The sequence below is a fragment of the Cyprinus carpio genome, chromosome A3 (genome assembly GCF_018340385.1).
Source record: "Cyprinus carpio isolate SPL01 chromosome A3, ASM1834038v1, whole genome shotgun sequence".
NCBI lineage: Eukaryota > Metazoa > Chordata > Actinopteri > Cypriniformes > Cyprinidae > Cyprinus > Cyprinus carpio.
The window spans coordinates 23,110,396-23,133,961 of NC_056574.1; the positions used below are offsets into that span (position 1 = coordinate 23,110,396).

The 23,566-nt window shown below is 37.9% G+C and overlaps 1 protein-coding gene across 1 annotated transcript; it reads right to left on the reverse strand.

The window, feature by feature from the left end:
- Positions 1-874: 874 nt before the first annotated feature.
- LOC122137476 (C1q-related factor-like) lies at positions 875-19,420 on the reverse strand. The gene is made up of 2 exons (XM_042724730.1): positions 18,163-19,420; positions 875-2,556 (listed from the first exon to the last, which is right to left on the reverse strand). The coding sequence occupies exons 1-2, from the start codon at positions 18,772-18,774 to the stop codon at positions 2,377-2,379; spliced, it is 792 nt and encodes a 263-aa protein (XP_042580664.1). The 5' UTR covers positions 18,775-19,420; the 3' UTR covers positions 875-2,376.
- Positions 19,421-23,566: the final 4,146 nt, after the last annotated feature.

Sequence of the window (23,566 nt, forward strand, 5' to 3'; positions counted from 1 at the left end):
ATTTTTTTAAGTGACATGACATGACATACAGCCAAGTATGGTGACCCATACTCAGAATTCGTGCAAAACATACTGAGAGACCAAATAACTTGCAGTATTTGCAGGATTTTTCTTAAGAGCAGTAGGCACCTTCACTGCTCAGGACAAAACAAGAACTCAAACATGTAAACTTTTGAACAAGATGATATATTTAGAATTAGTTGTTTTGTGGAATATAAAAAACCCTGCATTTTTTTATGCCTCTTACTTATTTATTTTAAAGATAAACATCCTGCAGATGCTGTCAGCTTATGATCAGAATGGCACATTAATTTAAATCCCTCTCAGAATATCACTTGATGTATTTTGCAAATATCTGCCAACATTCCTCTCTTTTGCTTTTTCCCTGTCTCAGTGGGAGTGACTGCTCTGAACACCTGTCCTGGCTGTTTGAATGTGTCCTCTGGAAGAAAGTGTCCTGAGATGCAACAGAGGTGACAGCATGAATCAAGCAATGAGGCACACTTAATGAAAGCTTTTGTTAAGTCTACAGCTGTTTTTTTTTTTTTTTTTTTTTTTTTTTTTTTTCGCCTATGTGCTTTTGTGAGTCAGGCCAGGTGACAGGTACAAGATAAAAATAGAGAGATGGGAGGAAGAAATCTGTGGATGGAAAGGAAGCAGAGGCATAAACATAAATCTTCGTTGCCTTCCTATTTCTTCGGATGTAATTTGAAATGACTAAAGCATGTATTAAATAGCCTATAATGTGAAGCATTAGATAAATTGGACGATTTATGCAAATGGATTTCTGCTTCCCAAAAACTGTTTTCTTGCATTGCTGGACAAAAAAAAAAAAAAAAAAATCATTACAGCACAAATGACTCCAAAAATCCCATTTGTTATTTAAATTTATTCAACATTTCCAAAAGATAAAGTAGGACTGACAAACATAGCATAGATTTATTTAATTTACAGCTTTATTGTTTATTTTATATCTTCTCCATAGAGGCTTGGCTAAACGTGTCTGATGCAATCTCATTGGCTCTTTATCACATCTTTGACTGGCTAAAGCATAGAACATTTCTCAAACCAATAATGTGGCAAAGACAAAATATAGTTCATGCTCTGGTGTTGGTACAGATTCACACACTCCCACACTCCCACTCACAAACGCACGTGCACACTTACAAATAAACCTCATTTGCTCACATTCATTCATCCCATCGGAATAAAATATTAGTGTAAATATTCTCACTGCATGTTGTTGCATTTGTTAGCAGGAATGATTGAGTGACAAGTGAAGCCCCTCAACAGCACCTCAACTCTCCCCAGATATGCGTCCTCCATCCCTCTTCAAAATCAGTGCTTTTTAATCAAACACTTCTTTTCGTGTAAATTTCGCCATAATATTCCAGTTATAAAGGAAATAATTGTTGTAAATGAGTAATACTGTGGCTAGGTGTTTTTTATAATTTAAAATGCCACCTTATATTTGTCAAATGCTATTCTTTTTTGTTGTTGTAATTTTAAAATTTAGCTTCAGAAAAATATTCTACACCATTCTTTAGTTAAGTAATAGTAAAGCATACATTAACATTATTTAAGCCATCTTGTTCATAAAAAAGAGTTGAGACTTATAAGTCATCTGCTGTTTCTGGAGGAGCAGGAGGTGACTGAGAGGAGGTAGATTAAGTTCGAGTGCTAATTGACCAGGGAAGAAAGGAGTCATGGGAAGTGGGAGTAGCAGAGTATCAATTTGCCTAAATTGAGTATCAAGTGCTTTAAGGAATAACATTCATTCACAAAGCTCATCAGCTACTGCAGTCCCAACAGAGTACAACACATACGAAAAGAATGGAGATGGAAACCAGTTACCAACAATAGCCAACAGGGGGTGCTGTATCCAATGTAGAGGTAAGGAGAAATTGGACCCAAGCTTCAGAATTATATCAATACAGTTGTCATCAGATCCACATATCCTTCAAAAGTAACATTCTTTTTTCCACAGGTTGTCAGGGATCTTTTAAACATTAGATATCTGTGGGCAAAACGAGTTTTACTGAAGAAAAGCAGATGAGGAGGAGGTTTAAGATCTCTGCCGGTCACTCTTTGCGTCTTAAAACAAGAAAGACAAAAATGCCCTTTCAACACCGAAAGAGAAAAACGTCACTTTTATCACTTTATTATCTTGTCTTTTATCAATCAATAAGGTGATTTGAAGAGAAGCTACTGAACCCTTGTTCCACGGAGTCTCTTTCTGTAAAAATGTGTGCTGAAACAATGGAGAGATCCTGGTCAAATAAAGCGCTTGGGATGATAAATGCTCCTTCCTTCACTTCCTTTTTCCTTTAGCTATATTTCTTTCTTTCCAGATGCTTTTCCTCTGTGCTCACATATTCAGTCGGCGTAAAGAATGAAGCCAGAGAAGGTGCTATATTTGTTGTTGTTGCCCCCGTGGGCTTTGCCACCATCCAGTTTGATGTAGACTTCATCGCCAGCGTCTAGATGCAGAATCACACTGTTTGAGGCGTAGTCATAGTTCTGATCAGCATCTTGAGCTATCGCACTGGCTCGCACCTACATGAGAGAGAAAGAGAGAAAGAGAGAAAACGAACAAGGAGCGTCAGTAATAGAAAGTGTCTGACACATTTGGTGAAGGCTAGTTAGCAAGCTCCTGATAGACTGTGATGGTTGGCAGATGCTGTAACTACACCATCTAGATCCAAAAGTCATCCATTTAGAGCCAGTCAAAATGAGTAGTATTTCTGCAAGCAACATCTAAGGTGATTGGCTCAAAAAATGGGAAAGATGAAAGGTTTCAAATGTCATACTGCATAGGTTCTGCACCAGCCAAGCAACTGCCATTGGGATGTATGGGAATGCTAATGGATAGCTTTCTTCAGGTATTAATTAAAGTCAAATCACACTATGAGAGTTTTAGTTTAGTGACAATCTCCTTTTTTGACTCTGATAACTAAAATGCGAAACCTCTGCGAAGGTTAAATCTCCCTCAAGAAGGTATCAGATATCCACCAACATATAAGAGTGCATAAGACTCCAGGATGCATGAAAACACGCAAGCGTTGACACACATTCAGATTTATGACAACTGTTTTCGTTCACCTGAGAGGGCTGGGAAAAGATTGAGACACGGATGGATTTAATATATGTGGATTTGTTTGAGTACCACACAGCAGCGTTGGGGAAATTGCCGAGGATTTCTGTAATCTGTCTGGTGAATTAAAGTTCGAGCTGGTGAAGGCATGAATATGTACAGCTTGACTGACTGGATCTCACTCACAACAAGCTGTGAAATGTGAACATGTTTTAATGTGCAAGGATTTTTTTTCCAGTTCATTATCAGACAGAAAGTTCAGCTTCAAATAAGTGCTAATGTCTATGTTATTTATTAGAGGAAAATAAGGAAGGAAGGAAGTGTTTGTGTGGGAGTATATTTGTGTGTCCTTGTGTTCTGCTTCTAGATGACCTCTGTTTCATCTAATTAAGAGTTCTGTTTGAAAGGTTTTTGCAGACTCGAGGGAGAGCTCTGTAGGCAGAGGTGTTAGAGCAAACCCCGATACACTATTATAATCAACACCAGTGTGTGTGGCGGAGTTGATGTGTGTATGTGTGTCCCTCCCACACAATGTGGCTTGCACTCATTGGCAATATTGGTAAGAAATATACTGTAGAGGGAAGAGGGTTTCTGGAAGGGGAAGGGTCAAAAATGAATTCACTTAGCTTCTTTTGTGTAAGTGAAACATACATACTCTGTACAGCATGTTGCATTTACACATTCTGACAAATCGGATATTTTTTTGTATTTTGTATAAAAGGGAATTTTAACGGGCCACCCACAGTAGTTCTGTTCCTTCATGTCTTTCTAAACATGTATGACTTTCTTTATTCTGTGATATTCTGAATAACTGTTTTTGCTCATACAGAGAAAGTCAATGGGATTCAAAACAACAGTGGAACCCACTGACTTTTTGTGTCCCATAAAAGTCAAAGGTTTTGGATAATGCCAGAATTTTTATTTTTGAAAGGCCTCTTTTTATACCAAATCTAGAGGTAAATAAATTGTAAACAGTTTACAACCAATATATATATATATATATATTTATTCAATTAAAAATACAGCAACATGTTAACATCAAAGCAAAGATAACAAGATGATTCACTCATATTACTCTTGTTGTGTTTCATATCAAAGGCTGTTTTCTATCTTTGAAATGTAAAAATTGCATCTCCGAAATAAGCCTCAATGACGCTGTTGACTCACAGTGTGTTGGAATAAGTCCCACCTTCTAAATAAAAGAGCCAATCGGCAGTTGCTGAAATCATTGCATCACTGCTGCCGTTAGAAGTTGGGTTTTTATAGAAAGTCAGTGACCTAGACACATGCCTTGAACTGAAATATATGTCTTAATTATTAGAATTTGTTGCTGATTCGAAATATGTTATTTAAATGTGATTTTAGCAAGCAGTTTTTGAGATTTAAGTATTTCCCTATTCAAATAGATGCAAGCTAGAAATAGCTGCTTGGAGGCATTGCAAATATTGGCTCTGAGGGAACCGACTTTCTTTAAAAAGGTACTTTGGTCAAAAATCTATTGAAATCAATTGCTTGAGTCATACATGTGTAGAGCTATTTGTGTGGTGTGTGGAATCTCTGCCTTTGAGATTCTGCCTTAGAAGGCAGCTGCTTTTGTAGACAGTGAGCAGCGAGGCAGCATTCTAGGTTTTGGAGCGGAGATAGTATGTTTGTGTTGCTTGAGTAAATGGCTGGATTGATTAGCTAGGCACAAATCACCACCTGTCCCATTGAAATGTTGGCTGGTGTTTGCGGGTATGCATGTGCGTGTAGCTGTCTCATTTCGTTCATCCACACAAACACCCTGTAAAGATTCTGGCAGAGGGGATTCCCTGAGGTCAAGGCCATATGGATGTTTGGGCTGTGGTATGGTGGCTGTAGAGGGACAAATGAGGTTGCGGTGCTGATGTGTAATGGGCAGTGGTGGAGCGCTGGTTTGACCAGCTGCTGCTAAATACACATTACTCAAGCTTAATCTGAAATGCAGATACGTATTGTAATCACAGAACTCTTCTCTATGCTTACACTGAAATGTATGAATAGCCAGGTTTATTAAATATGGAATATGTATGCCTGATTTTGATATTATATAGTCTTTTAAACTGCTTTAAATCAAACAATATTTCATGTTTATGTATTTGGTAAGTAGCCAAATAATCACTGTGGCCAGCACTGTGAGGATTGTAAATTGGATACTAAAATCTCTACAGGACCATTTCAGTTTATGATTTCATTAGAGAACCAAATTGTGGACAAAAATGCAATAAAGTAATAAAGAGTGAGAGAATATTATGAAGCTATCTTGAAAAGGGCTGTCAATTCCTTCAAATCGAATGATTCTGTTGTGTTTTTTGGTTTTGTGCTGAGGCAGCTCTTATCAGAATCATTACTTATTGATCGGACACATTGTTTACCGAATGTGCCAGTGTAAGAGTGCTGCACTACGTGAGTGACATTGTCTGAAATTCACCCTCCTCTTTTAGTGTCCACTTTCTGAGCCAGAGAGAGATCTGGAGCTTTCCATCATCTGGAGAGGTGGACCAGTCCTCCTTATTGGGACGCAGTGGGATCAGCAAATACAGCAAAGCCTTCCCATTCGTTTTCATTTTGGGATGAATGGCAGTGAGTTTGTCTGCCTGAGACTGTAATGTGTTCTTTAATTATGATGGACAGAGTGCAGAGGAAGAAGGAATGGAGAGAAGTGTGACAAAAAGAGTGAGATATGGCAGTTCTACAACCATCAGGGAGCTTCAGGATCCTTGGATGAAGTCTGTATATTACAGTGACTAGATGAGAATATTTGGAAACTGAAGCCACGCATTAGACTAGGGTTTCTTTTAATGGGGGTTTGTAAGGGAACTCCAGGGGATTGCGCATTGGTGAAAAGATAGTAACTTTATTTATTTACTTACATAATTTCAAGCATTTCTGTAGACAGAATTTGCCAGAATTTCACCAGTATTCACCCAAAATAAAAGAAATGTGTGGGTGTGTATTTGCTCTAAGGTTTTCATATGAGATGAAATGTCATATCTCTGTTAAAACTGCCACATATGACAAAACAATTGATCAAAATAAGACATTTATTTATATTTATATAATATATATTATATTTTTAAAATTATATATTGCATCTGTTTACCTGCATGCCATTTAACCATTAACCAACATTAGAGAACTGTAAAAATGTGACCTTGTTGTCAAATTATTGAAATATTAACTTTTCACTTCAAGTAAATATTTTCTGTCTACAGGGTTTGACTGAAAGCCAAAGATAAAACAATATATAAAACCAAATTAACCCTAGACATGTTCGATTAACAGTCGATAACCAGAAATTGTTGCAAATACTTGATTTCGAACAATACATCTGTTGTTTTATGACCTTAAACAGCTTCTTTAAAAAAAAAAAATGAATAAATAAATAAATAAATAAAATTTTATGCTTGAAAAGTCTACTTGTGCAGCGTTTCTTTAAAATGAATGCTAATGTATGTTCATACATTTTTAAATGTCTTAATTGTCCAATCCCTTTTCTCATCTATTTGAGTCATATATTATGTTCTCTTTTATAAATATCTTCACACGCATGTCTCTTCCATACAATTTATTTTTTCTAAATCATTTTATACTCTCTCTTTTTTTTCCTCTAATTTCACTATCCATGTCGTGAGGTCTGATCGGGCGAGAGCAGACGATTAATAGCTCAGGTAAGAGGAGCAGACGGCTGGTGATGTAGATGAGAATGACTTGAGAGAGACAGAGAGACCCGACCCTGTGACCATCTGTCCAACATCTTCACCTCCCCACCTCACATCTAATAAGTGTCCCATTTATATTTTTTTGAAATAATTTCATAATACATTTGACCTTTGATTGATTGATTACTTTACATTTTTTTAAGGGTAAATTATCCACTTGTCACTCTTCTGCCATCATCTACAGGTTTAAAAAAAACATTAGCGACACTTTCCTAATATTATGTCATTCTTAAAGTTTGTCTGCAACCTTAAAACTGTGAATTACTGTGTTAATCTTATAGTTAAGGTGTTCTTTCAGTCTTTATATCAGGTATAATCAGAAGATGAGAGTGAGATGAACCAAAATGTGCATGAATATTCAGTTTTTCCAATTTTCAACAATTTTCTTCCCACCCACAGCATGAATATAACCACTAATGTAAATAGAGTGAGTAACATTATGCTTTCACATACTGAGATTAATGAAAAGATGTTAATTAGAACAAAGAAAGAACTAATTTGTATGTAAAGTTTGTCTGTGAATACTTTTGTGAATACTGTTAATATTTACATCAGCCATATGAAAATATTGTGCCAGCATGTACACTATAAAGAATGATTTTTCAAAGTTGTAGATAAAACAGAGAGTATTGGATTACGTTTTACAAGAAAATACAATTTAAGTTTTTCTAGTTCAAAATTTCACGCTTAATTAAATGTTTTACTTGCTGTTTCTTTTGTGATTATAAAATTTACTATCAATTTCAAGGAAATATGTTTCTACACCATTTTTAGTACCTTATTCAGAAGTAAAGTTTGCTGTGGGTGGCACATTCAGTGTAATAAAGCAACTGTAAAGCTCCTGTGGCGCCTCGTCGTCGCAAAAAGGCTCTGTCGGTCAAATGGAAAAGGACTTGCCCATCACTCAACCCAGATGACTCTGTGTTGCTCTGTTTCTCTTTTTACTCTCTATCTTGTTTCTATTCATTGTTTACCTTCTTGATTAAATCTAGTAAATCTAATCTCGTTGTGCAAACAAAGTCTGCTATTCTGAATCCATGGTGACGATCGTCTGGTGCATATTAATATCAAATAACCCACCTTTAGCACACACAGCCTGCACAGTGGCCTTATTAAAGGGTGAGCTCTTAGTGCCCGGGGAGTGAGTGGGATTTGTTGGAGAAGATTTTGATGAAACATGTTTTAATCTTATATATATTAGCCTCCTTTGGGAGTCCGGACTTCCGTCTTCCGTTGTTTTCTATCATTCCAGGGTAATTAAAAAGCAACTGAACTGCAGTTGAAATCTAAGCTTAAAAAAAAAAAATCTTTTAAAGACTTAATGAAAGAAACTGTGTTCTGATTGACAATACTTGATAATTTCATTGATAAAGCCAATATGACTATAAATGAAATCCAGAGCAATGAGGAGACACCACAAGGCATTTCAAACTTTGGGTAAATAGAAATCAAATAGAAAGATGGATGTATCAATTGCCTCTTAGATGGCCATGGTAAATCCTTTCTTTATGATGCCCCCGGAGCATCTCTGTTAGCAGAGACATAAACAAAATAATTAACAAAGACAGTCACTGCAGTAAACATTGAGATTTAAAAGAATAGTCAGGGCTCTCTCTGTCGATTTTGTCGCTTAAACATAAAAAAAAAAAAATAATAATAATAATTGTGATTCTTACCCTATCTGTAGAAACAAACCAAAAATGTGTGTATATGCACTTACAATGGAACCACTGTGCACTTGCCCCAAAGACTTTCTTTACAAGTGTGTAACTATCAATGTTTTTTTTTTTTTTTTTTTAACTTAAGTTTGAATTAAAATGATATTGTGTTTAATCAACAGCATATGCCACAGATGTTGTCGTGTAAATAAAGTATATTTAACCCAGAATATTCCTTTAGCAGGGAGTGAAATAGCTGGAATCTATGGGGTCTATGGGGAACAAATGAGAGAGGGAGGTGGTATACAGTAGTTGGGCAAAGTCAAAGAATGTAAGTCCAAAGACATTGCTGGGCTTTAGGGCTGGGCTAGGGGGACAGTCAGACAGTCTGCATTTAGCATTTCAAACAGACGGAAACCGGTGGCAGTGCTCTGACACACATCTGTTTGTCCCTGTTTAGGAAAACAGTCGGTGTGTGCTCAGAGCACATACATGCCATGTGTTCATAGACTTCATCAAGGAATGCCTTTTTGACTTTGAAAGTGTGACCTCTCTGGTGATATTATACGATTTATGTGATAGATCACAGACCTAAATGCCTAATCATATCACATTATCTGACATAATCATGCATTTGTTAAATGTTAAACATGTGTAGATTTGGGTTTAGGGTGGTGTAGGACATGTACTTTAACTACCAAAATCAAGAAACCACTGAATAATCTTTTTTTTTTTCTTTTTTTTTTACATGAAGATTTTTATGCACCACAAGGCTGCATTTATTTGATCAAAATACGGTAAAATATTGCAAAGTAAATATTATTATATTTTAAAATAAATGCTTTCTGTTTTAATATATTTTAAAATGTAATTTATTCCTGTAATGGTAAAGCTGAATTTTACAGTCTTCAAAAAAATCCCTTTAATATGCTGATTTGGTGGTCAACTGTTAGCAATTATTATTTTTACTCAATTATTAATAATGTTTTTATTATCAATGTTGAAAACAGTTTATGCTGCTTAATATATTTGTGGAAAACGTGATACATTTTTTCCAGGAATCTTTGATGAAAAGAAAGTATAAAAGAACAGCATTAAGAATATAATATGCTAATATAACACAACAACACCAGTATTTCTATTGGTCATGAAACAATAAAACCACATTTTGATTTTATTTTTTTATTATTTTATTTTGGATAAGATTTTTGCACTGTAAAAAACATTAACAAGAGCTGTTTTTGTTGTTGTTTTGTTTAATTAATCAAACAGTTTATTGTTTGGACTGTTTCTTTCAGAACATCTGATCAATAAAAAAAATCTGGGTTCAAATTTGGTTTATTATAACCTCAAATAGGCCTACACACTTGTATTTAAGTAACAAAAGTACATCTTAGTAAACCAAACCTGGCACCTTATCCTTTGAATTTCCTGGCTCAATTTTTTAATACACTCAATGGAGAGATTAAGAACGTGGCGAATGAAACACAGTAGTAGCCAGTGGATATTCTTACAGATGTCAGCAGCGTCTCCCTGCCAGAGACTGATCTGTCTCTGAACGATATGAAACATTTCATCTATGAAAAGCAACCTAATCCTGGAGGACACGTCCTGCTGGCCCCTGTTTCCTTCTCACTTTCTTGCTTTTTTTCCTTGTGACCAGTTGACTTCTCGGGCCACATTACAGACTCTTAGTCAGTTAGCGGTAGTGTGGTTCAGTTGAAGCATGTGCCTGGCTCTAATTATACATAAAAGATGGACTGTGAGCTGCATCTCTGATCAAGGCTTAGTGGAGCACTTCATGCAGCACTTGGAGAAAAATCACCTCGCAGATGAGAGCGAGCCAGATGCTTGCTGCTTGTGTGAAATTCCTGAGGACATTAGAGACTATCATGTGCTCCTTTTTCACTTAAGTTTAATAGCAAAGCAGACCTGATTAAGGACAAGATAAGTAATGGAGAACAAAAGTGAAGGTGCCACGCTTTCATTTCCATCTGTCGCACCACCATGCAAAGAACCAAGAGAGATTAATCTACCTAGCTGCTCTTTGTCTTGTCAGCAATCTCCAGGAATACTTAAATAACACTGATATAATGTTTAAACAATGATTAAAACTGTTTAAGAAGAATGAGCAGTGGTGTTTGCGAAGAGAATGAATGATGAAAAGCGCTGAAAGAGAAATGTTTTTAAGAAACTACTAGTAAGATATTACTCAGAAGGAGTTTAAATAATAATCTCCTCCGCTGATGGCCATGATAGACGAAGGCCAGCTGGCTAGAGAAGAAGATGCCAGCAGCTAATGCCAGAGCAGCTTTCCATCAGTTACTCACACTTATGCATCTAAAAGACATGATTCATACATAGTTCAAGTAGCTGAAGTTGAGGAAGACAGTTCACAAAATAACCCCCGCAAAATAAATTCTGGAGGACAAAAATAGAAGATTTTCAGAGATTTTTAAACTGCATTTGTCTGTCATATATTCTAATAATGATGTGCAGTGCAACATGTGCAGTCTATTATAACCCAATCCATTATGAATCTTATCTGGGAGTTGTTTTTGTCACATCAGCCCCACAAAAATCTGGAATTTATATTAAAAAATCAGGCTTTTTCAAAATAAAATAAAAATACCAAATTCGACTTTTTGCTTTCTAGTTTTTAAAAATAAAAATAAAAACAAATACTATGTATTCATAGTCACCTTTGGTTTGTTCACTAAAATATTCTCTGCTTTGGAACAATGTTTATTGTGGAAAGTACTATACAAATAAATTGGAATTACAATAAAATTGAAAAAAAAAAATCATACATGGATGAAAATGATAAAGTGTGAGCTTAATTTAAACTAAACATATTGGACTTTAAATTGCAACTAAAAATCAAATTATTATATGTAGCAAACAATTAATATTACTGCTTTTAACACAATATAAATGATAAATGAGACATTATACATGGAAATATATATTCCCACCTTTATATTTTTAGGATTTTTTTGCCTTTATTAACTTGCCTTTGTATTTACATTTGTATTCACATCATATTTGAGAGTTCAAAAAAAGTTACAAAAAAGTTTGTAACTGTAGTTTTTAACAGTTAAAAAAGTTTTCAAAAAGGTTTGATACATCAAGTAGTATAGAAAGTGACAAACTAATGCAAGCCATCAGAAAATTAAAACGTATGCCACTGTTACTGATTCAACTGACAAGCAGATGCATTTTAATTGTTTAATTTCGAAGAACTCAGTCGAGCTCAGTTTAAACTAATGACCTCATACTTACAGCAATAAATATTCCCCCAAAGGGAAACTGGCGGATCTCCCTGAAGCTGAACTCTTAGAATCGCTCCTGGTGTGCACACAGGGGCCTGACCTCTAGCGAAGGCCCTCTGAAGTCTTTGAGGAGTGCAGCTGCATAATGAAACATCTCGCTGAATTATAATGCATTATCGTGTGATAGAATAGCCTCACCTCCTCTCAGTACCATAATAAGGAGAGTGCAGTAATTCTAGTCTTGGGGGAGACTGAAGGAGTGGGGGAGAAAGATGAAGAGAGGGAGTGAGGGAGAAACGCGCGGTTTTTGCTGCAGCATACATTTTTCATGAATTGCCCTATTCATCATTTGGCACCGAGTGGATAGTTGTTATCTTACAGTAGCTGTTGTTTTTTTTTTTCTGAGGTGATCGAGGTGTTAAACGCGCACTGACTAATTCGACCGAGTAAGTGGGCTGAGCGAGGGAGTAGCAGCGGACGTACGTAGGTTTGTAGCGTCTGAGTGGAAGTGAATGGAAGGAGTCATTGCAAACATCATCGAAGCATCAAGATGTTTACAGAGGAACTTTGCCGATGGGCAAGTTGTTATTCCCCGGGAGAACATGAGCATGTGTTTATGCGTCTGAGTGTGTTGAACACATGAAAACATGATTTGGGTATCAGTATGACCGCATGTGTGTGAGAGAGTGTTGATTTCTGCTCATTAAAAGAAGAAGAGTGTCTCCTTCTGAGTCACCAGCCAGGCTGCAGTCACTCAGACAGGGAGGCACAGCTATTTTAGTGCATGTATTCAACATACCTGCTCAAAGCAGTACCGCTGAAGTCTCTCTGGGCTGGATATTTGACTGATAGAGCTGAGGTACAGAAGGACTGTGCTTTAAGAGTATAGATCCTCACCTATAAATAAATGACGGATTCCTTCGCAGCTCTTGCTCCGTTACACCCAGACACATCTGACATGTGTGGCATTTCTTCGCAGCACGGTGTAATCCAGTGCTAATAACCCTACAGCACCCAATTAGACTGGTTTTAATGTTCTGCTCCACTGGGTGGCAAATTTAGTGTCCAATTAGACATCACATCAGGGGTAAAGGTCCCGCCCCCACGCCTCAACAGCTGATTAGACAAGTGGAGAGAGAGAAGAGCGTGTTTGACTGAAACACAAGTACACCCTCCAACTCCTACGCAAATAAACATGCTGTTATTGAAGAGGACTGATTATTGGTCTTGTTAAAAGATGCTGGAGACTTTTTAAGGAGATGGTTTTAAGGATAATAAGTTTGTTTTGTGACTGAAAGGACAAGTGAAAGATTTTGTATACTTTAACCAAAAGAATGATCGCACATGCTATACTGTATGTTCTTTTGTCCTGTTTTCTGCAAAAATAGTATTGATCCTGGGGTTGTTTTTTGCTCTAGCAGCATGTTACTTGTCTCTCTCTTCATCCAAATACCAGTGAACAACACTTGCATTCATGTACGCTGTGTAATTAAATATTAGTAATTTGTTTGTTCTCCAGTTGAACACTGAACTCTGTAATTAAAAACATGGTGTTGTTTTTCTGTTCCAGATGGTAAAGTGTGCTTTTTTTCCCCATATATAGTACTATACACATATATTTTTCACTTGCTCCCAGTCATTTTAATTATATTAGCACATTTTATGCATGCTATTAACACAATTGCATAAAAGCAAATTTCATAATTATTCCCAAAGATATCTTAAGGAAGGAGTGAGTGATCAAAAAAGAACAAGGAAAATGGAGTGTCATGTCATGCTTAATGAGGAGAGTTTTCATCTTAAAATTAATGTCATTCCAAACATGTATGACTTCCTTTCTGCTATGAATCACAAAAGAACAGATCTTGACCCTTTTTTTTTTGTCTATACAATTAAAGTCAGTGAGGTTCAGTGTTGTTTTGGACCCCACTGACTTTCATTATATGGACAATACATATACATATATATGTGTGTGTGTGTGTGTGTGTGTGTGTGTGTGTGTGTGTGTGTGTGTGTGTGTGTGTGTGTGTGTGTGTGTGTGTGTGTGTGTGTGTGTGTGTGTGTGTGTGTGTGTGTGTGTGTGTGTGTGTGTGTGTGTGTGTGTGTGTGTGTGTCTGTGTGTGCAAAAGGTTCTTGTGTGCCAGGCCAAAGAAAATGTCATAAAGATACAAGAGGGTGAGTAAATGATGACATTTTTTAGGGTGAACTATCCCTTTAACTCACTGGAAAACATTCTGGAAAACATCCAGTATTTTATAAACCAACTGTAAACCAAACAGAATCTTAAGATAAATGTGCTAAACCGTTCGAGTGCACATCTGCACATGCGTGAGTGTGTGTGCCCCTGCGCTTGTGTTCTGAGACAGCAAGATTATCCCGAAGGAGCCTCTTGAGAAACACAGAGAGTGCCTGGATTCATTTGCTTATAATGAAGTCAGAATGGGTTTGGGTGGATTAATGACAATATCAACAGAAGGAACACGAGGACAGGTGCCAGAGCAATCTGGATGCAGTTCAAAGTTTTTAATTACGATTAAAAAGACTCTCTGGCACACTACAAATGCCTTTTCTTTCCCCAGCCTTTCTTTTTTTCACTCCTTTATCACATTTGAAGTGAAATTCCTTGTAAAGCCGGAGGAGTTTCAAAAGGAATGCACAGGCAGCTGTACATATCCATCTGGCAAAAATTAGATTTTTTTTTTTTGGAGAAAATTTGGCAAATTAAGAAAAGAAGGCTGAGATGGCGAGGAATAAACAGAACAAGCTTAGAATGAGGAGTGGAAATGGATGAAAAGGAATGCATCCTTTGTGTGTTAAAGCTAAAATCCATTAAACATACACTCTGTGATGTTAATAAATAAAACGCTAATAATTTCCCAGAACAATAATATTATTCATACTCTTTTTCATTCACTCGCCTATACATCCTGCACACCAGCTGTTTGAGTACTGTTTTGTACAGTATGGCGGTATGGTCAGTGGACCGCTTGAAGAATAGAGCAAGTCCACAGGGATGCAGCACACTAGCTGAAAGTCTGTTAGCGCTCCATCACTGCCATTGAGAAACACTGTACGCTTTCACACACATTCAAAGAGTAAGAGGGAGTTAAATAGTAAAAGTTTCTTTTAAACTGTTTGGGAACGACTCTGAAAACAGCACATCCAACAGCGGCTCGCCTGAGGTCCTATGCCCACACTCTCTCACACACTCACACTGCTGCAATTCCTCTGATCTGGAATAGCAGTTTAATTAGTGAGGTGGTAACCACTTTATAAAGATTAGCTTGCTCTCAGGAGGAAGGCTTATCGCCCATGTCTGCCTAAAGTGTCTGTGAGGAGGGTCTCTAGAGATCAGGACCCATTGTGTTCAACAGACGGTGCTTTACGACAACATATGCTCTCCCTCGTCAATGCTCTTCCTTCACACACTTCATAAATGCTGTACTGTGCTCCCAGCAGTTTTTGCATGCTCTTGCCTTTGCCATAAGTGTACTTCTTTTATGGTTTTGCTTAGGCAATCTAGTTAGGGCATGGGGAAAACAAAGAAACTGGGAAGATTGCAAGTTAGCAGGCAAACTTTTACAAAGGTACAGCCTCCTGTGTTGAATGTATTTCTCTGAGGCTGCTTGCTAGGTCTGGGTTCAGATTAAAGCTTAATTACTCAAATCAAAGATGGGTTTGTGACAGAAGCAAGTGTTCATCTCAATTAAGAGTAAGAGATCTGCCCACATTGTCATGGCACCAAGGGACCAGACAAGTTAAATTAATATGGCAACTAGAGTATAAAAGACAGGCAGCACTTACAAGGAATCTGTCTCAGCAAGCTGCCTGGTTTGATCTAATGAAGAACATGATTGACTTTAAATAAGGTTTAATAAAAGATAGAAAAGGAGGGGGTAGTGAGGCTCATATGAGCTGAGAAAGAAGGAGATGGAGACATGTTGTGAAAAAAAAAACATATTTCAATTCCAGATATTACAGTGACTGTTTGGTTCCTTTTATTATCTCTTTCATTTTTCCACTTACCCTCTGGGCAACGTCTGGCGGTCTTTTATCTGTGACAATTTCTTTATGGGAGTTGAACTATTTCCTCTAACAGAGGCTGCTGGATGATCGCGGCGGCAGTCTGATAACCCTCGGTAATTGTATTTATCTGACTGAAATATCGGCTGTCTTGTGAAAGCTCCGGTTGCTGTGGCAACGCTGCGTCCTGTGTGACCTGCGTCTGCTGACCCCCGGGCCAAGGAAAGACTAAAAACACACGCACCCTCCAGGTGCAGATCTCCTCATCCCATTTTCAATTCCAGGTGCAATTCCAGCTAAATTGTTGAATTTACTTTTTGAATGGCAAATATACTTTAATGGTTCACTTTATCTGTGTTAGGGAGGATAATTGGAGACATTTAAGTTATTTATATTAACTGAAATACTTGCGCCTACAAAGAGCTTGAACAAAGTGTATTCAGTTGTGAAATCGCAGATTGTAAATGCCTAATCGATATATATATATATATATATATATATATATATATATATATATATATATATATATATATATATATATATGCATTGAATGATTGATTATGTAAACATGCACACTATAACTCAGTAAAATGGTGCCAGTTTATAAGCACTAAACTTAGCATACAATCTATATTTAAAGACATATCAGAGCAGATAAACCTTAGATTAGTCAACTAAAATTAAATATTTAACAAAATAATTATTTAAACGTGATGAAAACGTTGTTGTTGTTATTACAATTAGAACTATATAAATCATTATATATATTATTATTATTACTACTATAGTTACAGTACCCAAAACTATACCATTTAAGCGTGGTTAAATATGTTTATGAAAGATTCTGTCAATGTCTGCCTGAGCTATAGGACAAAAGTTTATTTTAAAACTCAATACCTTGTGGACTGGTCTCTTTGTGCACTTCAGAAACTCTAGATGTAATATTTCATTGTATGAAAATGTTATTTCTAATTCACTAGATCCTGAAGAGACTATAAAGTCTACTTTATAATTCTATTCCATCTGTCACTAGCTCCCCCGTTGCGCGTGCGGCACAAACCATGGATGACGCTGCACGTGCGCTTAACTCCCACCTGAGAGTTAGTCTCGCGTGCCAAACAACTCAACATCGCAAAATAAATATATAACGGCCTCCTTATAAATACCGTGGCAACAAACCCTAATTTAAGCGCCAGATTCTTAAACACTGCACGTTCCACTTCTGTCTGTTTCCGTCTGCACTGACACGCCAGTGCACAACTAGTGCACAACTGCACTGAATCATATTCTCATTAAAAAGCGCAAAACAACTCTACACAGAGTGAAATGGAGGCATGCAAACACGGGAAGGGACAGAAAGAAAAAGAGGAAGAGAGCAAAACACACACACACACACACATTAAATGGACGTTTCCTGAGACATGCTGAGATAATAAGGTATGTTTGTAGCTGTAGCTTGTCTTCATGGCACTGTGATTACAAGTTCATGAAGTTGCACGATTTCGCACGCGCTGCCGATTTTTGTCGTCTGTGGCATTTTCGTTCGCGCCCTCTAATTAAGGAGCATCACGTCAACCGATCCAAGCTTTGTGGGCAAAATAGCCACAATTGCGGTGAAACATTTACTTCAAACCAATAAATGAGTATGGCTTCGTGTAAACAGATGGAGAAGCAGCCTGTATTGTATTTTTACCCTTTAATATCTGTAATGGTAATAGTCCTAATAAAATCTATAAAAACACTAAAAATGTAACATTATTTATAGATACATAAACATAAAATATATGATGTTAAGACGCAAAAAACAAACGGAAGAAAAAAAAACCCTGCGCTTTAAAGCATATTGGACACTTTATAAAAAAGTTTGGACCGGCAAACTTTTAAATGTCCCATGCAAAGACAATTCCATAAGAGATAGAGAGGCAGAACCTGTCCTCTATTAACGGGGACACGCGCACAATGTCAGCACGCATTACGCGCATTCTGCGCGTCTTCTCGCTGGGTATGTGGCGCCGCAGCTGTGCGAACTGCACCCGCGTGCTCGGGGGACGAGAAACTCACAACAGATATTACTGCTTCTCCCACCAGTTACACACGAAACAGAAAAAGGAGAGGAGAAACAGAAACGACGTCTTGTTTGTCCTCTGCGGGGTCATTATTAACAGCTTAATTAATTTTAGATCCGTTCTGCAAATACCAGCTCAAACCACCAGCACCTTACACGAGATGAAGAAATGCGCTTTATAGAAATGTAACACAATTTTAGAAACACTTGAAGAAGATCAGGGAATATATATATATACACGCATAGCAAAGGCAAAAAAAAAAAAATGTTCACGAATAACTAATGCAAAAAGGGCCAATGTGGCACTCACCTGTCCATTTTTACACAGGTCAGCCCACATGCTGGTTCCGTCGCCTCCTCTCATCAAGACATGGTAGATGAAGAAATACGTGCCTGGCACGCTGCAGATGAACTTGCCCAAAGTACCATCATAGTTATTGCCGAGGTTGGTGACCACGTCGTCGAACTTGAGGATCTCATAGCCTTCGTGTGGGTTCTTCAGTCCTGCGTAGAAAGCCACCCGTGGGTGCGTGTTGTATGTAACCGTGCTGATAGCTCCATCATTGCCCAGACTCAGAACCCCGTTTCGGCCCCTGTCCCCCCGGTCCCCCGGGGGCCCCATCGGACCCGGGGGCCCTGGCTCCCCTGGTGGCCCTGGAGGTCCGGGTTTGCCTGGCCGGCCCGGCTTCCCCTGTGGCCCCTGGAGGAGCGTGGAGGGTGGAGGCATGTTGCTGTGGTCGGCCAGAGCCTCGGCCTCGGCCTGCACAGAAGAGCCAGTGCTGGCGATGCCCGTGCTGGTGCCCTTGTTCTGGTATGGGTCGCAAACCATTCGACAGGTGCCCAGCATCTCGTAGTTGCTATTGTCATTGCTCACGGAGCTGACCAGCACAGGGATGAGCACCACCAGCACCAGCACCAGCATGACCCCTACGGCGGCCGCCACCAGGGTCTTCCTGCCCAGGCTGAGGCGCGGGAGTGGCTGGGCAGCCAGCGTGGGTCTGCCGGGAGCCGAAATGGTGACTGCTGGAGAAAAGGAGACCGTAGAGAGAGAGACAGACAGAAGGGTGCAGGGGGGTCCTGGGAGAAAGGTGCCAAGCCCTAGGATCCCAAGCTTGTGGAGGAGCGTGTAAGGGTGAAAGAGACCCACATGCACACACTCTCACACACTTGCCCAGCTCTGTGCACGCCTGGTTTGCTTAGCTGGCTCACTGGATCCAGTGGGCTGGCAGGAAAGCCTTTCACACAGATCCCACATCCGCTTGATCTCACTCACACGCATACGCACTCTCACACACGCACGTGTATGCATGCGAATGCACTCACACGCTCTCCCAAAAAGTCGATCCCATTGTCTGGTGGACAGAGTTGCACTCGGTAATGTAGAGAATGAGGGATGGCAGAGACAGCAAAGAGGAAGAGAGGATGAAGTGAGTGAGTGTGTGCATGGGAGTGAAGGACAGCGCGAGAGAGAGAGAGAGAAGCAGATATAGAGGAGAGACGGTATGTTTGCAGAGGCGTTTTCTCAGTCTGAGGGTTTTATACTGAGTAACACCCCCCCACACACACACCCACCCTCTCTTCCTCTCCTCTCCATCTCTGTGTCACAGCGATACAGCCAGGGGAAAGGTAGAAAAGTAACCAGGAGGAGAGGAGGGGACGACATAAGGAAATATAAAAGGGTACAATGAATACAGAAAAAAGAAAGATAAAATCTCATCATAAAAAAGCTCACAGTAAACATTAAGAATTGATGTCTGACACAGACTATATTAAAAAGTATCCTTTCAAAGGGACTCATATCATGAAAAATCCATTTTTAATATACATTCTTAAAATAAAGTTTCTTTGTTGGCATCTACAACCTCAGTCAATGGAACCTTTCGATTGTGCAAAAGGTTCTTTTTTAGTGCAAAACGTTTAATAAGTAAAATACTCCTTATACTAATAAAAAATGGTTATTTTAAGAACTGTTCTTCTTCAGAGAACCCCAAAGTGGTACATATTAGGTATTGCTTGAAAGGAAAAAAAAAAACTTTTTGAAACCTTTATTTTTTTAGAGTGTATATATTTATATTTAGATATAGCAACATTGAAAACATTGTAATTTTCAGAAGTGAAAAACGTCCTCCAAAACCAAGAAGACCACTTAGCTGCAGAAATAGCTTTATCTATACTTCTACAGCTTTCAGATTTCAGACAAATACATTTGTCAGCAATGTAACACAGCATTTAAATTTTAGCGACATATATCCAGTATTCAACAACTTAGTTCACCAAGTTATTGTAATGTACTGTAAAGTGGTACTTAAATTTGGAAACAGAGTAAAAAATGTAATAAAGCAACCCGATGTCACACGAAAATGTAACTTTTATATTAAACTGAATGAAATAATACTAACAATTGATTAATTATGATAAGATAATTTAAGGAGCAAATTCACTAGCTATTCCTCTCTTTATGTGTCTTTGACTTTGAGAGTACTGTATGTCATATAGAGTCTTATTGTGTTTCACTTACTTTTTTTCCTGGCTGCCAATAAAGTTCCCTCCTCCCTCTCCTGCTCTGAAATGCTTTGTTATTGGCCTGTTGCATTTTTTGAGCATAGTGTCTTATTGATCTGATCCTTTGATTGAATTAAGGTGCTGTGTGAAAAAAAAAAGAAAAAAAAAGTGCATCTCTATGGCTCATACTAGACAGCTGACATTTCTACCCAAAGCGCTGGTTGCTGGGAGAAGAACTGCAGGATTCTGGATATGTCATATGATCTTAGATAACAGCAGGAGTATGATGTCACTAAGGATGAGGTTTTGTTAAGATTTCAAAGTGTGTAGAAGTGATAAATCCAAAAGTAAAATCTGTGAATGTAGCGTTGACTACAGTTGACTACTGTATGGTCAGAAAATGAAAGAAAAGACCCTTTTAGACTATGAGAGTAAACAGTGAGGGAAGGTAAGAAATAAAGGAGCAATGAAAGATAGAGATGCCAATATATCGAGAGAGCAACTGAAAGGCAAGAAAGGGAGACAGTGATGATCACGTGTGCTCTCTGGTCTAAGCACTGGGGTAATATATGACCGGATGATGTTTTCATTGCCTTTTATGGGTTCAGTAAAGGAAGTGTGATTGAAAAGAGGAAGGTATTGTGACATTTATTGGTAAAGAACTGTAAGCATTCAAACTGCTGTTTCACAGTGATCTAATTATCTTTTCCAAGTATTCACTGGACACACATGCCTGTAAGTTCACATTCCTCAATTAACTATTTTTTATTTTAATTTTTTTAAAAAAAAACCCTGTTTTAACCCTGAATGCTGCACATTTAAAGAAGAAATGTCCTGATATAAAAAAATACTTTCTTCAAAACCGGCCTGGTAGAAAAACTATGCGTAAGCTCAATCCATTTATCATTAGTTAATTAATTTTTCAATATAAAACCAAAAGTCAAAAATCTTGAGTTTAAAGAGTTACTCCACTGCAAAATGAAAATTTTGTCATTATTCACTTACCCCCGTGTCGTTCCAAACCCGTAAAAGATTTGTTCATCTTCGGAGCCCAATTTAAGATATTTTGGATGAAAACAGGGAGGCTTGTGACTGTCCCATAGACTGCCAAATAAATAACAGTGTCAAGATCCAGGAAAGTATGAAAAGCATCATCAGAATAGTCCATCTGCCATCAGTGGTTCAATCGTGACGTTATGAAGTGACAAGAATACTTTTTGTATGTGAATGACTTTATTCAACAATTCCTCTCCTCTGTGTCTCTGTCTCTTCTGTATCAGCCGCGCCACAAGGATACATTTTTTACGTGTATTTATGCTTTGGTTTGAAAGACAACAGTGCATCGGCGCAGCGTGGCTGACACAGAAGAGCGTACGCTACCTACATACTGCTCAGAATTGCCAAAATGTTTGGGACAGATTTGGCAGTCTATGGGACATTCTCAAGCCTACCGGTTTTCATCCAAAATATCTTAAATTGTGTTCCGAAGACGCACAAAGCTTTTACGGATTTGGAATGACATGGGGGTAAGTGAATAATGACTATTTTCATTTTGGGATGGAGTATCCCTTTAAGTGCTTCTTATCCTTCTTATTTCAGTTTTTGATTTGAATACAAAAATGAAAACCAGAAAACATGGTTATTTATTCATTTATTTATTTATTTTTGGGTGGGGTGGGGGTTGAAATGACAATAGGAACTGCACTTGTTTGTTTTAACCGAGACTTTTACAGCAACAAACTAGTGATGAGTGCTAAAGTAAAGTAAAGAAGAAATGGAGTGATGCAAAGGACACAAGTGATGCATGTTTATTTAGCCTTTGATCTGTGTGGCATTGGGAGCCCAGCACTGCGAGAGAGCAAGAGGACACATATCTCCACCTACTTAAGATTACGCATTAACCATCCGCACTAGAAAGGGTCTCAAATAGATTCTCTCGCATTCATGTTTGTCATGGCAACCAAATAAAGTGCACAAGACAAAAAAGATTGAAGACTCTTAAGCACTAATGGTTGAAAAACAAACTAACAAATAAATAAATAAATGAGGAAAAACACAGAGCTCAAAAAGAACAAGTGAATAGATCACTTTTAGTGCTCATGGAACTTTTTAGATTCTTAATTAAAAAAGCGTATGACAAGAAAGCAGAATTAACATTATATACACACACGCACAGTCCTAATGTCTCTGACTGCTTCCCTGCATCCTTCCTGACTGCTGCCTTATCAAAGGGCTCCTTTCAGAGCAGAGCAGTGCTGAGGTACAGAGAATAGCCAGAGAGAGAGAGACTCAGGCACAGTTTGGCTTTTGTCAGAGTTGATTTGAAGTCACAACTCACACTGACTGCTTGTGCTAAATGTTGTGCTTATTAGACAATTTTACATAATAAAATAGGCTAATCAGTAGAACAGAAGTTGAGATGCATAAGAAAGAGCACAAATTAAACATATCAGTCGAGGTCAGTAAGGGTCTGTGAATAGTGCAATGGAGAATGCAAATAAAAACCCCTGATTTCATTTTTTAAATAATCAAATTGGTAGGAATTATAGAATAATACCTTAACTATGATCGAGTCTTATTTACCACAGAGAGGGATGTGGTCACTGAGGAGGCATCTATATCTGAGACAGTTTGAGCATTTGTGTACAGTATATGCGTATAATTGAATGTTTGTGTGAGGGCAACTCCAAATGAAAGCAAGACTGAATAAGAAAGACTTCATTGACCTAGGCAGAATATACACATATGGCAGCCGCCAATAAGCACAGACAATTTTTAGCCTGACAAAGCGAGACAATTTTGCCCGAATTGAAAGATTTTTACAGATTGGAAGACACTCTATTTGGAGGGCACACTTTTTGAAAATAGAAAGCTAAATGTAAGACATTAGCACCTGGACTGACTCTGTGCTCTCTTTGCGCTTTAAAATGGATAGACATATAGATGAAAGTAATGGGGAAGACAGGCTGGCCTCACCTCCTGCACTCTGCAACTATTCATTCTCCTCTGCTCAATCCACAGACACTTGCACTGAGCAAAACACTGGTTATGAGAACAATACTTTTTTGGAGTCCCTGCAGTAAGCATATACCCTACCGTTACAAAATATATATATATTAATGTTTTTGAAATAGGTAATATTGTATAATATTATTATAATTTTAAAAAAGGAATTTTATATTTTAAAATGTAATTTATTTCTGTTATGGCAA

Coding starts and splice junctions, on each gene's coding strand:
- LOC122137476 (XM_042724730.1), bottom strand. CDS start 18,774: ATGCTGGTGCTGGTGCTGGTGGTGCTCATCCCTGTGCTGGTCAGCTCC. Junction 2,557..18,162: donor ACCTGTGTAAAAATGGACAG/GTGAGTGCCACA, acceptor TCTCTCATGTAG/GTGCGAGCCAGTGCGATAGC.